Source organism: Bos taurus, chromosome 7, assembly GCF_002263795.3.
Source record: "Bos taurus isolate L1 Dominette 01449 registration number 42190680 breed Hereford chromosome 7, ARS-UCD2.0, whole genome shotgun sequence".
Classification (NCBI taxonomy): domain Eukaryota; kingdom Metazoa; phylum Chordata; class Mammalia; order Artiodactyla; family Bovidae; genus Bos; species Bos taurus.
Genome location: NC_037334.1, coordinates 15,628,207 through 15,644,460, shown reverse-complemented (window position 1 = coordinate 15,644,460; position 16,254 = coordinate 15,628,207). Strand labels below are relative to the sequence as shown.

The window sequence follows — 16,254 nt, the reverse complement described above, 5'->3', positions numbered from 1 at the left end:
GAGGGCAGCAGAGGATGAGATGGTTAGATAGCATCATTGACTCACTGGACATGAATTTGAGCAAACTCCCGGAGATAGTGAAGGACAGGAGCCTGACATGCTGCAATACATCAGATCACAAAGAGTCAGATATGACTTACTGAATGAACAACTCTTGTTGTGAGCACAGGCTCAATAGTTGTAGAGTATAGGCTTAGTTGCTCCAAAGTGCGTGGGATCTTCCCACTCCAGGGATTGAATTTGTGTCCTCTGCATTGATAGGCAGATGCTTAACCACTGGACCACCAAGGAAGTCCCCAGGCTTCTTTTGAAATAGCATCCTGTTAGGTGTCTTTGAAACATGTAGAACTATCTGGAATACTTTTATCAGTTAGGGTAAAAGTTAATTTGCTTGAATATCATCACAAGCGGTTTAAATGTGACCAGAGTTTATTCCTGAGCATAAGTGGGTTGCAGGGAGCTCCACATTGTGGGCCTGGCCATCTCAGTTCATCATAGTACCCACCACATCAGGTGGTGGGAACGGGAGGACCTGCCACATCACTTTTCTCAAATTCCATTGGCCAGAATATGGTCACGTGATTTTTCTCAGCTGCAAGGAAGGCTGGGAAATGTAGTCCCTACCCAGCTCTGAACTCTGAGAAAGGGTCCCGGTACCTAAGAGAGGATATGGGGGCAGGGGAGGTTAGCAGCCAGTCTCTGCCATCTGCGTTGTCTTACTGAAATCTGGTGAGAGAAGGGACTTCCCTGGTGGTCCAGTGGCTAAGACTCGGTGCTCCCCATGCAGGGAGCCCGGGGTTTGATCCCTGGCCAGGGAACTAGATCTCACATGCTGCAACGAAGACCTAGCACAGCCAAATAAATAAATACTTATAAAAATAAATAAAATCTGGTGAGATAAGAAAAAAGAGTGCCCTCAACAGAGCTGGATGGAGAGTAGACACCTACCTGAGGGGGAAGGGAAGAGCTAGTCGGAGAGGAGGACAACCAGGAAGGCCAGGAGTCTGGAGCTGAGACAAGGGCGTGTCAAGGAGGCCCAAGGCTTTGCGGCAGTGACCCGGCTCCTGGAGGTCACTGGTGGCCTTGGCGAGAGCCAGGCCCAGGGCAGGGACTGAGGCTCCATGGGGCGAGTGGGCGTAGGCTGACAGGCCCTGTGCCCCCAGGACATGGAGCTGGCCGAGCGCCTCAACGCCAGCCTGGCCTTCTTCCTCAGCGACCTGCTGTCCCTGGTGGACCGCGGCTTCGTCTTCAGCCTGGTCCGGGCTCACTACAAGCAGGTAGGAGTGGGCGTGGCGGGCACGGCGCACCTGCAGGAACGTGGGGGGGCTGGCAGTCCTCTGGGGGACGTGGGTGGGGGGTGGGCAGAACCATGTAATGTCTCCTGCCAACCCCTCCCCTGCAGGTGGCCACGCGGCTGCAGTCGGCCCCCAACCCGGCAGTGCTGCTGACGCTGCGCATGGACTTCACGCGCATCCTGTGCAGCCATGAGCACTACGTGACCCTCAACCTCCCCTGCTGCCCTCTGTCGCCCCCGGCCTCGCCCTCACCCTCTGTGTCCTCCACTGCCTCCCAGGTGGGCTGGCCTCACTTCTGCCGCCTCTTCTTGCCCCATCGACCTCTTGCCTTCCAGCCCTCATCTCTGTCCATCTCACACATAGGCCACTGCTCAAGGGATTGACCCCTTCTCGCTGACCCTTCACCTCTGACCCTGCATTCTCAGCAACTTCCCGGGAGGACCAGCTTCTGATTTCTTACTTCTAACTCCCAGACTGGCATTCCATCTGCCATTTCTAAGATCTCTGATTTTGGACTCAACCCCCTGTCATCTCACAGATGAGTTAACCCCGACCTCTCCCCTCTGACCCTTGACTCCCTCATCCCCTGTTTTGTCCCCCAACCTCTCCAGAGCTCCACCTTCTCCAGCCAGGCCCCAGACCCCAAGGTGATCAGCATGTTCGAGCTGAGCGGGCCTTTCCGGCAGCAGCATTTCCTAGCCGGGCTCCTGCTGACGGAACTGGCCTTAGCCATGGAACCTGAGGCCGAGGGGTGAGTGCAGGCCCTGTGTGGTCCCTCAGGGTGGGGGGTAGGGTGCAGGATCCACGCACACTCCATCCTGAGCACCTCACTACTTTACAGGGCGTCCCTGCTGCACAAGAAGGCCATCTGTGCTGTCCACAGCCTGCTCTGCGGCCATGACGCCGACCCCCGCTATGCTGAGGCCACCGTGAAGGCCCGGGTGGCCGAGCTATACCTGCCACTGCTGTCACTCGCCCGGGACACGCTGCCACGGCTGCATGACTTTGCTGGTCAGCAGGGCAGGGTGGGATGGGGTGGGTTCCACCATCTGGGGACCTGATTGATTCCACAAGGCTCAGGTCAGGAAATGTGGGCAAGGAGTTAAAACATGGGTGTTAAGTTCAGAGGAGCAGGTTTAAGTTCTGCCACAAGGCCCCAGGAAAGCCTCAAGGTCAGAAAAGGTGGGCAAGGAGCAAAAAACCTGAGTGTTAGCATCAGAGAAGTGGCTTTAAGTCCTGCCACAGGGCCTCAAGAAAGCCATTAACCTTGCTGAGCCTCAAGTTTCTCAACTGTAACGTGGGGACAGGGGTAGTACCAACTACTCCTAGGATTTTGTGAAAATCTGGGGAGGTGTAGGACTGGAATACTGTCAGTGCACGATAAACGGGAGATGAATTATCTGTTAGAAAGAGGTGGGAGCAGGGAGAGGTGGGGACCATCAGGGTGAGAGGGCAGTTGGAGCCTTGTGTTCATTAATTTGCACACTGACCAGCACCATCGATGAACAAGTGTGCACTGTGGTTGAAATGCACAGACTTAGAATTGGGGGGTTGATGCCCTTTGTCATTTCGGGGAAACTCTCAGTTGTTATCTTTTGATTTGTTTTTTTTTCCGCCTCGTTTTCTCTCTTCTCTCCTCCTTGGACGCCAATGACACGTATGTCAGACCTTTATGATCCTGTTACACGTGTCTGCTGTGCTCTGTTCCGCTTTTCATTCTGTTTGCTCTGTTGTGCATGAGTTAGGAAACTTTTCCCCTGTGTGTGAGCTCACGACCTCTGTCTTCTGCTATGGCTGGTCTTCTGTTAATGCCCTCTGTTGAGTTCTGAATTCCAGATGTTTTATTTTTCACTTGTAATATTTGATGTTTTTTGTTGTAGATTTCGGCTCTCTGTTGATATTCTCCATCTATTTACCCTTGTTTGTGCATCTCTTCTACATTTTATCTTTAAAAATATATTTATTTACTTGGTTGCACCGGGTCTTAGTTACGGCATTTGAGGTCTGTAGTTGAAGCACGTGAACTCTTAGTTGCCGCATGTGGGATGTAGTTCCTTGACCAGGGATTGAACCCAGACCCCCTGCATTGGGATTGCAAAGTCTTAGCCACTGAACCACCAGGAAAATCCTCTACTTTTTATTTCAGTGTCCTTGTTTGCTCACTTCAGTATTTGATCATCTCTGTGCCGTGCCTGCTCCTGTTGTCTTTTCTCCCCTGTCAATCACATTTTCCTGCCTCTTCACATCTTCTGATTTTTTTCTTGTATTTTGGACATTGTGTGTAAAAGGGCCGTCAGGACTGAGGCAATGTCCTCTTTTCCCAGTGAGGGTTCATCTTTCCTTCTCTTAGGCAGATAGGAAAAGGGGCTGATCACCTCAATCCAGTCAGAAATCCATGTTAAACTGGGCTGGAGCTTGAGGTTGACCTTGTATCTCAAGAATCTCTAGGCTGAGACCTAGTCTGTATTTGTTGGTAGCAACTCTCTCTGATGATACTGTTTTGGGGGCGAGTGGACAGGATAATCTTTTAAGATCATAGATTTTGGAACCAGACTGTTTAGGTTAAAATTCTAACTTTACCATTTACCTATTTTGTGATCCCAAGCAGGTAATTTAACCTGTCTTTACCTCAGTCCCTTCTTCCATAAAGTAAGGATGATACAAGTACTTACCTCATAGGGTTGTGTTGAAGAATAATAGTTAATATTTTTAGAGTGTTTAGAACACCACCTGATACGTAAGAAATGCCACGTCTGTGTCAGCTGATGCTATAATAATGACAGCAGCAGTTATTATTATGGTTGTTACCATTGTCATCATCATCTTTGCAATGACTGCTCCTGTGCACCAGGCCATGTTCTAAGCGTTGAGCATAGCGTGGCCAGATCAGATAGATATAGTCCAGGCCTTTGTGGATCTTAGTTGTATGATGACTGTATCTAATTGCAAATATAATAAGTGAGCTCTGGGAGTCAATAACTAGAGACCACACCCTGGTCTGAGGGGGTGGTATCAGGGAAGGCTTCCTTGAGGAGGTGACCTCTGAGCTGAAATTTGAGAAAGAGACAGAACTAACCGAGTGCTCTTGGTTCTCTTGTCCCAGAGGGCCCAGGTCAGCGCTCAAGACTGGCCTCTCTGCTCGACTCAGACACAGAAGGTGAAGGGGACGTGGGAGGCACCATCAACCCCTCAGTGGCCATGGCCATTGCGGGTGGCCCCCTGGCCCCTGGCTCCCGGGCCAGTATCTCCCAGGGCCCAGTGACGGTGAGTACTGGCCTTGTCCCCAGAGACACCAGCTAACATCCGATCATCTTTGTGCCTGTGTCTAATGTCTTTTCTCCCTTATCAATCATATCTCCCTACCTCTTCACATGTCTTGTGATTTTTTGTTGTATTTTGGACATCATGTGCCCGATAACCCAGTAATAGAAGTTACGTAATAAAGTACCAATTGGCCAGTTCTCACTTTACTGTGGAGAAAACGAAGGTCAACTCTCTTCCTTCTGATCCCCCTGTCCACTCTCCGGCCCCAGGCTGCTCGCTCAGGCTATGCCCTCTCTGCTGAGTCCAGTCGGACCTTGCTGGTGTGTGTGCTATGGGTCCTGAAGAACGCTGAGCCGGCCCTGCTGCAGCGCTGGGCTGCGGACCTGACGCTCCCTCAGCTGGGTCGTGTCTTGGACTTGCTGTACCTCTGCCTGGCTGCCTTCGAGTACAAGGTTCGAAGGTCGGGCAGGGGACTGGGGCATAGGGGGCAGGTTGAGGACACATGGCGGGGGGGCCTGGAGTGACATGGGCTGGGTGTGAAGGGATGGACTGCACCAGTTGCTGGGGGGAAGGGATAGACTGTTTCAGTGCTGTAAGTTACCAGCCAACTGCTCCTACAGTTTTACCTCTGAGAGAAGTTCCTGATAGAAATCAAGGAATAATAAGAGTCCATGTACCTTTCTCAGTTCCCCTGCTGGCTCAGTGGTAAAGAACCTACCTACCAATGCAGGAGACGCAGGAGATGTGGGTTCGATCCCTGGGTTGGGAAGATCCCCTAGAAGAGGAAATGGCAATCCACTCCAGTATTCTTGCCTGGAGAATCCCATGGACAGAGGAGCCTGGTGGGCTACAGTCCAAAGGGTTGCAAAGAGTCAGACATGACTTAGCAACTGAGCACATGAGCACGTGCTGAACCAAAGCAAAAGGCGGAAATTTCCTTCATGAACAGAATCCGGGAGGTGCTGAGAGCTTAGAGCTTGCTGTAAAGGGGAGGACCGTGTTTGCGAGCACAGGTTCCTGGAGGGATAGGGCCAGAAAAAGCAGACCACATTAGCGCATAGAAAAGGACAGAGTCAACCTTGAACCTGTTCTCTGCCGTCTCAGGGGAAGAAGGCCTTTGAACGCATCAACAGCCTCACATTCAAGAAATCACTGGACATGAAGGCCCGACTGGAGGAAGCTATTTTGGGCACCATTGGAGCCCGACAGGAGATGGTGCGACGGAGCCGTGGTGAGAGGAAGGTGTACCCCCACACATGTCCCCACTCAGTGCCTCCCACACTTTGTACAAGGGTCCCCGAGACGGGAGCCGTTCCCACCTGTCTGGCTCACTTTTCCCAGAAGTCCACACATTATCTCTGTACACGTGGCACATGGGCTTCTGTGTTCTCTGTTGATGTCTAACCGTGTCCACTCCGAGGCGTCCACATCATCCAGTGACCTCACAGGGATCCCACTTGTGTATCTTATCATGGTCACGTGTGTCCTTATGTTTTTGCACATGTGTGAACACCCACCTGTGTGTCTCAGAGAGGAGCCCATTTGGGAACCAGGAGAACGTTCGCTGGCGGAAGAGCGTCACACACTGGAGACAAACCTCGGACCGTGTGGACAAGTGGGTGTAGGCGGGACATAGTTCACAGGGGTTAGATCAAGTTCCAGAGAACTGCGCCCCCAGGGCAGATAAAGGGACAGCGCCCAGCTGTCGGCGGGGGGGGGAGGTCTGGCCAGGAGAGGCCCTCCCCAGCCCCTCCCCTCCCGTCTAGGACCAAGGATGAAATGGAACACGAGGCCTTGGTGGACGGGAACCTGGCAACCGAGGCAAGCCTGGTGGTCCTGGATACACTGGAGATCATCGTGCAGGTATGGCTTGATCCAGCATCTCCATGACCTCGGACCCCACCAACGGGCCTTGTGATCTTGGACTTTCAGAATCCCTCTCCCTCCCTGACTCCATAACCACCCCAGTCTCTAAGAGCTGGATTTCTGGCCTGCCAGACGGTGATGCTGTCAGAGGCCCGGGAGAGCATCCTAGGTGCGGTACTGAAGGTCGTGTTATACAGCCTGGGCAGCGCCCAGAGTGCCCTCTTCCTGCAGCACGGCCTAGCCACACAGCGGGCTCTGGTATCCAAGGTGAGTATCTCTGACAGCCATGCCTGCTGAGTGCCCAGACACACCCCTTAACCACAGTTTGCAGAGGAATTGAGGATCAGAGTGGCAGTCGGTTACCTGGAGTCACACAGCAAGGGCTTAAACTGGCTCAGACGCCAAAGCCTGCTGGTTTGGCCAGAGAAGGCAGAAGAGCCCTGTGCTTCTGCCCAAGTCCCCATGGGGAACCTTCTGAGTCAGAACAGGGAGAACTCACTGGTGTCTGTTTCACCTTGGGGGCGGGGGCCAGTTCCCAGAGCTGCTATTTGAGGAGGACACGGAGCTGTGTGCCGACCTCTGCTTGAGGCTCCTGCGCCACTGCGGCAGCCGCATCAGCACCATCCGCACCCATGCCAGCGCCTCCCTCTACCTCCTCATGCGCCAGAACTTCGAGATTGGCAACGTAAGCGGGGACCGGGGGGCATGGCCTACACAGGGCTCCAGGGAGGGCCATTGATTAGGGTTCTTTACTCATGTTTTTAATAAGTTGTATTTATTCATTTTCGCCAGGTTGGGCTATATTCCTGCCCGCGGACTTTCTCTAGTTGTGGTGCACAGGCTTCTCGTTGCGGTGGCTTCTCTTACTGCAGCGTGCAGGCTCAGGGCCTGTGGGCTTTAGTGGTTGCAGCATGTGGGTTCTGTAGTTGCGGTGCACAGGCTTACCCCGTGGAATGTGGAGTCTTCCCAGACCAGGGATCGAACCCATGTCCCCTGCAGGGCAGGCAGATTCTTAACCCTTAGACTACCAGGGCAGTCCTGAGCAGGGGTCTGGATCAAACAGACGCGAGGCAGAAGGGGAGAGGGGTGAGGTCAGCAGGCTGAGAAGGCCCACAGGCAGGCGTGCTCTTCCTCCTGGCCCACCCAGAATTTCGCCCGTGTGAAGATGCAAGTGACGATGTCGCTGTCGTCCCTGGTGGGAACAGCACAGAACTTCAGTGAAGAGCACCTGCGCCGTTCACTCAAGACCATCCTCACCTATGCCGAGGAGGACGTGGGGCTGCGGGACAGCACCTTTGCTGAGCAGGTGATCCCCGGGCCCCGGCCCCACCTTCCACAACCAGGGTTGTTGCCCCACCCTGCTTGACCCCTGACCCCGTCACTTTGGCCACATCACTCCCGGCCCTTCCCCTACTCCAGGTCCAGGACCTGATGTTCAACCTGCACATGATCCTGACTGACACGGTGAAGATGAAGGAGCATCAGGAAGACCCGGAGATGCTTATTGACCTCATGTACAGGTGAGGAGGGCCGGTCGGGACCGTCAGCCATTCACAGACAGGCGAGGGGCGAGGAGGTGGTGGGGGGTGGCAGGTGAGCGTACAGGTAATAAGAGAGACAAGTAAGGATGGACAAGTGATGAGGGCCCAGGAGAGCAGACAGATGAGGACCAAGGGAGAGGGAAGACGACAGGTGAGGGCACAAGTAAGGTACGGGCAGGTAAATGAGCAAAAGAAAAGGGCACCAGAGGAACATACAGATCAGGGTGACAAAGCAGAGCCAGGACAGGTGAGGTAGACAGGTGGGAGAGGCAGGTGAGGCGCCAACCCATGAAGGGCTGACAGATCAAGAGAGCAAAGTGCTTTGGAGGAGTATTTAGTAAGAACCTGGGGAGTCGGAGATGGGGGCCCAGGTAATGCAGACAGGGAAGGGAGGGGGCATACAGAAGGGAGGGCCCCAGGCAGACAGGTGGCATGGTTCAGGATCCAGGTGGAGTAAACTGACGAGCAGGACAAGTGAGGGAGCGACACTTGTGCAGGGATGGACAGGTGTGGAGTGGAACAAGTTAGGAGATAGGTGAATAGAGGAAGGGAGGCAGTGATGGGCAGGGCAATGGGGAGACAGGTGAGACAGGTGAACGGGGTACAGGTGAGGAGACTGGCTGGTCAGTGGGAGACAAGGAGGACTGCTGAGAAGAAAGATGAGTATAAGGGAGAAGACAGGTAAGGGGATGGACAGGTGAGACAGGTGCAGGGAGGGAGAGGTGAATGAAGGTTCAGGTGGGGAGGTCGTCTGGGGCAGATGGCTGGGGTAAAAGGAGAAGGGGATGGACAAGGGAGGGGCGAGCAGTGAGGGGCGAGGTGAGTCTCCACTCTCCTCCCACCTCCCATCGTCCTCACCTGGGCTCTAGGATTGCCCGGGGCTACCAGGGCTCCCCAGACCTGCGGCTGACGTGGCTGCAGAACATGGCGGGGAAGCACGCGGAGCTGGGCAACCACGCGGAGGCCGCGCAGTGCATGGTGCACGCGGCCGCGCTGGTGGCCGAGTACCTCGCGCTGTTGGAGGACAGCCGCCACCTGCCTGTGGGCTGCGTTTCCTTCCAGGTGAGTGGAAGGGGTAGGGGTCGTGGCGGGCGGGGGTGTGGCCCGTGTGGGGAAGAGACCAGGCTCTGAGCCCACCTCCCACCCCAGAATATCTCATCCAACGTGCTGGAGGAGTCCGCCATCTCCGACGACATCCTCTCACCCGACGAGGAGGGCTTCTGTTCTGGGAAGCACTTCACAGAGATGGGGCTGGTGGGGCTGCTGGAGCAGGCGGCCGTCTACTTCACCATGGTGAGGCCCAGGGCCTGGGGCAGCGGCGACTTCCGCTCTTGGGCCCCGTACCCGCTCCTGAAGATTCCAGATGGAGCTGCTGCGAGGACACTTTCTGGGTGGGAGATTGGTTGGGGAGGAGGATTTGGGTCCCTCTGAAGCCACTTTCCTGCCTTTCTCCCCTTAAAACTCTTGGTGTATGGGTGAGGCTTGAGTATGTTCAGTGACCATTTAAAAAAGATTAATTTTGGCCGCACCTGGAGGCTTTGGGGATCTTAGTTCCCTGACCAGGGATTGAACCCAGGTCCTCTGCAGTGAGAGCGTGGAGTCATAACCACTGGACCACTGGGGAAGTCCCTAAAATTCTTTTCTGTTATGAAAAATTTCAAGAACACATAAAAGAAAGTTGTGTCCCCACCACCCCTCATATACAGCACCCAAAGTCAGTGACCACCTATGTTTACCATCCTGTTTCAGTTCTTTGCATTGAACTTTCTTTTTTCCTTTTTTTTTTAAATTTTATGTATTTGTTTGTATTTATTTTTTGCTTGTTCTGGGTCTTCACTGCTGCACGGGTTATTCTCTAGTCGTGATACACGGGCTTATTGTGACGGCTTCTCTAGTTGTAGTGCACGGGCTTCCCAAGCACAGGCTCAATAGTTGTGGTGCGCGGGCTTAGTTACTCTGCATCATGTGAGATCTTTCTGGATCAGGAATCGAACCCATGTCTCCTGCATTGGCAGGTGGATTCTTTACTACTGAGCCACCAAGGAAGCCCCTCGAGGTTTTTTTGATGTTGTGTTTATTATTACTTTGCTGGAGTCTCAGAGACAAAGGCCTTGGGAATAAGCCCGATGGTGGACACAGACCTCAGACAGTCAGCAAATAGCTCGGGACACCTGTTGTGTGCCAAGCTTGATGTTGGCCCTGGCTGGCACTCAGGAGTGCCTATTACCATGCGCCAGCAGGCGTGTGTGGAGGCCTTAGGCATCATGCCAGAAGGGCTTACATCCAGGTACTGGTCCTGGGGAGCCCCTCCTGTCTCAGGTTCAGTTTCCTGTCTGAGGGATGGGGAAAAAGAAAATGACTCCTCCTACCAATGAAGGAACATGGATAAAGCATAGATGTACACAGCACCTGGTCCGCAGTAGGATGGTGGAGACCACAGAGGATGTCTGTAAGGGCTGAGTGGAAAGGCTGGTACCCGATCTGGGGCAGATGCAGTCAGGGTGGGCTTCCTGGAAGGTGATAGAAGATGGCACCCTGGGGGAATGGGTAGGAGTGTGGTTGGTCCAAGCAGGAGAGAAGACCAGGGTAGGTGCTGGAAACCCTGACATATCCCCACACCCCCATCCCCAGGGCGGGCTCTACGAGGCCGTGAACGAGGTCTACAAGACCCTCATTCCCATCCTGGAAGCCCACCGTGACTACAAGAAGCTAGCTGCCGTGCATGGCAAACTGCAGGAGGCCTTCACCAAGATCATGCACCAGGTGGGCCCAGGAAGCCCTCCAGCCCCAGCCCCAGCCCGTCGACTCCTGCCATCCCCAGCTGACTTTGCCCCTTCTCTCTCCCACCACAGAGTTCCGGCTGGGAGGTGAGTGGCCACCTACCTGTCTCTGGGACCCCCATGACAACTGGTCAGCAGTGGTCGGGGACCACCAGGGGGCGCTGGCGGAGCACGGCTGCCCAGCCACAGGGGCTCAGTGGGCGATGACCAATGACGCACCCCCACTACTTCCCCCCAGGTCCCCCTCCCTGCCCCAGATCTCCAGGGCAGCTTGTGACTCACCCAGCTGGGAGCTCTCCAGTGACACCCCTCCCTTGGGCAGGGCCAGCTTGGTCACTGCCTGAAAGGGGGGCCTCCTGCTCCCGCCCTCTGTCTCTGTTTCTTTTTGTCTCTATCTCTTGGTCTCTTCCCATCCATCTCTCCCTGTCTGTCTCCTTGCTAGCTCACTCTGTGTGTGTCTCTGGGTCTCTTATGTCTCCCTGTCTCCTCAACTTCCCCCAGGATCTCTGCTCGTTTGCCATTTCATGTTCCCCCTCTCTGCCTCTCCCCTACTTGGGTCTATTTTTAGGCATCTCCTAGTTTGGGGAGAATTTTCTGGCCAAAGATGGCAGGAACCCAGAGCCAAGGCGGGAGGGCTGGGTGGGGGCCGGGCAGGGCAGGCGGGTCTCCTCCCTCCCCGGATCTCCCTACCCATAGAATGATTGTCATCAGGCTGTATAACTAGGACGCTGGGGGTTGGGGGTTCTGACCTCTGACCTCTGCAATGACTTTGTCTCTCTGCCCCTGGCTCCCACCTCCCTCTCCTGGTGCCCACCCCACCCTACCTGGATCCGCTTTGGTGAGTGAACATGAGCCACCCCTGTCCTTCCTGGTGGTGGGTCATCTACCTAGGGTGGGAGGAGGGGGAGTCCCTCTTTCCAAACTTAGATCAGGGAGGGGAGGGGATGCCCTGGAACAAGGGAACCAGAGCCTCTGTCCCAGAGCAAGAGACAACCATGACTTCCTTCAGCCATGTGTGCATTTATTGAGCACCTACTGTATACCCGGGGCTCCCAGGTGGCACAGTGTTAAAGAATCTGCCTGCCAAGGCAGGAGACAGGAGTTCAGTCTCTGGGTTGGGAAGATCCCCTGGAGAAGGAGATGTCAACCCACTCCAGTATTCTTGCTTGGGAAATCTCATAGACAGAGAAGCTTGGCGGGCTGCAGTCTATGGGGTTGCCGGGAGTCGGACATGACTTAGCAACTAAACAATGACTATATACCCAGCCCCACAGACATTGAGAAGTGAGTTGTGAGCAATAGAGCTCTGTTCCTCATTGCGTATTCTCTGAAGAAGTGCATGGGGCGAGAGGGAGAATCAGAAACTTAGGGTTTGTGTTCAATGAGAATAAAGATTGAGGGGGCAGCAGATAAGCTGGGGAGAAAGAGTGAGGGTGTGGGCAGTGGACAGTCGGCCAGGTCCACATCTCTGCCTGTGATGTGATGTTCTTGGGGTTCCCCCAGTCCTCCACCCATCCCCCTGTCTTCTGCACATGGGGCTGGAGGACACGTGTCTCTAGGGTAAGGGCCTCCCGGTCAATAGCAGCTCTCCCACAGCCCCAGCGCGTGTTTGGAACATATTTCCGTGTGGGCTTCTACGGCACCCGCTTTGGTGACCTGGATGAACAGGAGTTCGTATACAAGGAGCCATCCATCACGAAGCTGGCTGAGATTTCACACCGGCTGGAGGCACGTCCTGGCAGTGGGGGGTGGACAAGGCACTGGGCCGCCCTGGGGCTGGGTGAGGGCTGCAGCCGTGTGGCCCTGAGTCAGCCCCGTGTCCCCAGGAGTTCTACACGGAGAGGTTCGGGGAGGATGTAGTCGAGATCATCAAAGATTCTAACCCTGTGGACAAGACCAAGCTGGACCCGCAGAAGGTGAGGGCTTCCAACCATCCCCCCAGGGTCCCCCAAATCCTATATTCAGAGACTCTATGTACCACATCCTATGGCCCCTCAAATCCTATTTCTCTAGGAAAACTCCAAAGCTTGTCTCTCTCAGGAACCCCAAAATCCTATTCCTTAGGGATTCCCATACATCCGGATGAGATGTGAAAGTGTTAGTCGCCCAGTCATGTCTGACTCTTTGCAACTCCATGGACTGTAGCCCACCAAGCTCCTCTGTCCATGGGATTCTCCAGGCAAGAATACTGGAGTGGGTAGCCATTTCCTTCTCCAGGGGATCTTCCCAACCCAGGGATTGAGCCTTGGTCTCCTGCATTGCAGGCAGATTCTTTACTGTCTGAGCCACCAGAAAAGCCCCAGATGAGACATAGGGAGACCTGAGAACCCAAATCCCTGAAACCCAAAGCCCACAGACCCAGTGAGGCTCAACCCCCGTTCTACAGGGATGGGGCCCCTGCGGGAGGCCGGCAAGCCCCACCTGTGTGTAATGGGGCTGAAACCTTTACCCCTGGGCCCCACGCCCCAGGCCTACATCCAGATCACATACGTGGAGCCACACTTTGACACCTATGAGCTCAAGGACCGGGTGACCTACTTCGACCGCAACTATGGGCTGCGAACCTTCCTGTTTTGCACACCCTTCACGCCGGACGGGCGTGCTCACGGCGAACTGCCGGAGCAGCATAAGCGCAAGACATTGCTGAGCACAGCCCACGCCTTCCCCTACATCAAGACCCGAATCCGTGTTTGCCACCGGGAGGAGGTGGGTGGTCAGGGACGGCCCAGGGAGTGGGGAGGTGAAGAGACCCTAGACCAAGGGAGGCGGGGGACCCCCAAATTCCAACCTCCAGGCCCTAGTCGGCAGACTTAAACCCCTCCCTCCAGACCTTGCTGACCCAAGTCTGGACTAGAACCAGGCAAGAGTTAGCAGCAGCACACCAAAAGCAGCTGAACCTTGACCCTCACCCTGCCAGACCCAGGCAGGCAGGAGCCCCCAGACCCAGTTCCTTACACAGCTTCTTGGACCCCTATGAACCCCCAGCCAAGATCCAAGCTGCCGTGGGCTGGTTTGGGTCAAGGCATCTCCAGGCCCCAGCCAGCGGCACATGCCCATCCTTACCCCACAGACGGTGCTGACCCCGGTGGAGGTGGCCATCGAGGACATGCAAAAGAAGACTCGGGAGCTGGCCTTCGCCACTGAGCAGGACCCTCCTGATGCCAAGATGCTGCAGATGGTGCTGCAGGGCTCTGTGGGGCCCACTGTGAACCAGGCACGGCTGGCAGGGGAAGCAGGCTGCCCAAAGCCCCACTGGGGGCAGGGGGTGGTGGTGTGCAGATGGCCTCATGAGCCCCTGTCACCCCACAGGGACCTCTGGAGGTAGCCCAGGTGTTTCTGGCTGAGATCCCAGAAGACCCCAAGCTCTTTAGGCATCACAACAAGCTGCGGCTCTGTTTCAAAGACTTCTGCAAAAAGTAGGCCTGACCCCATCCCCAGACAGGGCCCCTCTAACCACCCCCCATTATGATTCTGCCTACCTGACTCCCCAGTACAGCCAGTCTATCACCCTGACCCCCCTTTATGGCCTCTCTGATTTCCATTAAGTCATGTCCACCATCAATGACTCAGTGGACATGAGTTTGAGCAAGCTCCAGGAGATAGTGAAGGATAGGGAAGCTTGGCATGCTGCAGTCCATGGGGTTGCAGAGAGTCAGACACGACTGAGTGACTGAACAGCAATATATCCACTTATCAGACCCCCATTATTACTGTGCATGCTTGACCCAAGTTCATGGCCTCCTCACCTCTCATTTTTTAATTTTTCTTTTGGTTGCACTGAGTCTTCATTGCTGCATGCAGGCTTTCTAGTTGTGGCAAGTGAGGGTTACTCTTGTGGTGTGTGGGCTTCTCATTGTGGAGCATAGGCTTCAGGGCCCACTGGCTTCATTAGTAGCAGCACGTGGACTCAGTCATCGCGGTGTGCCGCTCTACAGCGTGTGGACTTCAGTAGCTGTGGCGCCTGGGCTTAGTTGCTCCACAGCACGTGGAATCTTCCCAGTCCAGGGATCGAACCCAGGTCTCCTGCATTGGCAGGCAGATTCTTTACCACTGAGCCATCTGATCCTCAGGTGTGAGGATGCGCTGAGGAAGAACAAAGCCCTGATTGGGCCGGACCAGAAGGAGTACCATCGGGAATTGGAGCGCAACTATTCCCGCCTGCGGGAGGCTCTGCAGCCTTTGCTCACCCAGCGCCTGCCCCAGCTGCTGGCACCAAACACAGCCGGCCTCAGGTGCCTAACCCAAGTCCCCCGCCCACCCTAGAGAGGGTGAGGTGGGGCAGGCAAAGCCCAGCAGAGTGTGGGGGCTACCATACGTGTGCCTGTCAACACGGGTGCTCAGGGCTTTGCACATGCATGTGAACACTTGCACATGTACATAATATTCAAACTCTGAGCCACCATTTCTGATCCTGGCTAGGTTATTTCTCAGGCATGTGACTTCATTTTTCTGAGCCTCAGTTTCCACATCTGTCAAATGGGTATGATTCATATCTCCAGTGGTGGATTCTATGAAGGAATCTCCAGTTCCACGGCTGGATCAGAACCAATGTTAAAGGAGCCAGGATGACCATAGAAGGATCTTAGGAGGGGGAGGAGGAGGAGGGGAAGGAAAGGAGTGGGAGGAAGAGGAGGAGGTGATGGCTGGAGAGCATTATGGAGTTGGGGACCATGTGGCCGTGTTGATCTACTTTATTCCTCCCTCCCCCAGGAACTCCTTGAACAGAGCAAGTTTCCGGAAGACTGACCTTTGAGCCCACAGGGCCTGGAGCCACTCCCAGAGGAACCAGGACCCTGGCCTCAGCTACCTGTGCCTTCCTGACAGTCTCTCTCACTGCCCACTTGGCTGTGAGGCGACCACATCGTGCACGGGGCTGGGCCCTCTTCCTCTGTTCTCCTCTGTGTGCACTGATGCTTCTTGTCTTTTCTAATTTAAAATGGTTTTTGTAAACAGCCTGTGTGGTGTGGTCCCTGGGGGCTGGGTCCCAGGTGCATGCATACTCCACCTAATTGTTGATGATGGACACTGAGAACTAGTTGGGTGCAACAGACAGCAGTGACGACCCATGCAAAGTCCTGCCCTTGTAGAGCTGACATTCTAGTGGGGAAGGCAACACACAAATGACAATGTCATGTGTGTTCATGGGGAATAATGGTGACATTTGTTAAGCCCTTGCCCAGAGCCCAGATCTGTATAATTGCCACCCAGAAAGACACTGTCCCATCTATGGGCCTGGCTGCACGAGGGACAGCCTGCTTCATGGTTACAGAATCATCTCAACACCACTGTCAGGCAGGCAGCATTCTTATCCCGGTTTACAGATGGGGAAACTGAGGCAGCCAGTAGTTGGAGGCTTAGTGGTGTTGAAATTGGAAACCAAGTCTGGCTAGCCACGGAGCCCAGGCCTTGGCTGAGGTCTGCGGCCTCGCGCTGATCCACCCCTCCCTTCCCGCCCGCGGTGGTCAAGTCACTATACCAGGCCTGCGCTAGGGGGCTGGGGGAGGGGTG

At 54.8% G+C, this 16,254-nt stretch overlaps 1 protein-coding gene across 6 annotated transcripts in view; it reads left to right on the top strand.

Annotated features, from left to right (window-relative positions):
• The window catches only part of DOCK6 (dedicator of cytokinesis 6), a 47,510-nt gene extending 31,810 nt beyond the window's left edge, over positions 1-15,700 (top strand). For 3 of the 6 annotated variants that reach the window (XM_024994004.2, XM_024994003.2, XM_024994002.2), the window contains 24 exons: positions 1,164-1,277; positions 1,403-1,573; positions 1,907-2,046; positions 2,137-2,306; positions 4,399-4,559; positions 4,829-5,011; positions 5,664-5,790; positions 6,090-6,174; positions 6,326-6,422; positions 6,558-6,692; positions 6,958-7,110; positions 7,573-7,731; positions 7,845-7,945; positions 8,836-9,028; positions 9,116-9,259; positions 10,598-10,729; positions 10,819-10,833; positions 12,349-12,474; positions 12,573-12,662; positions 13,216-13,452; positions 13,817-13,960; positions 14,056-14,162; positions 14,817-14,978; positions 15,457-15,698. In XM_024994004.2, the coding sequence (XP_024849772.1) occupies positions 1,164-1,277; positions 1,403-1,573; positions 1,907-2,046; positions 2,137-2,306; positions 4,399-4,559; positions 4,829-5,011; positions 5,664-5,790; positions 6,090-6,174; positions 6,326-6,422; positions 6,558-6,692; positions 6,958-7,110; positions 7,573-7,731; positions 7,845-7,945; positions 8,836-9,028; positions 9,116-9,259; positions 10,598-10,729; positions 10,819-10,833; positions 12,349-12,474; positions 12,573-12,662; positions 13,216-13,452; positions 13,817-13,960; positions 14,056-14,162; positions 14,817-14,978; positions 15,457-15,499 (3,189 nt within the window). In that variant the 3' untranslated portion in view covers positions 15,500-15,698. The other 3 variants (NM_001192166.2, XR_003035351.2, XM_024994006.2) reach the window with 3 other exon arrangements.
• Positions 15,701-16,254: the final 554 nt, after the last annotated feature.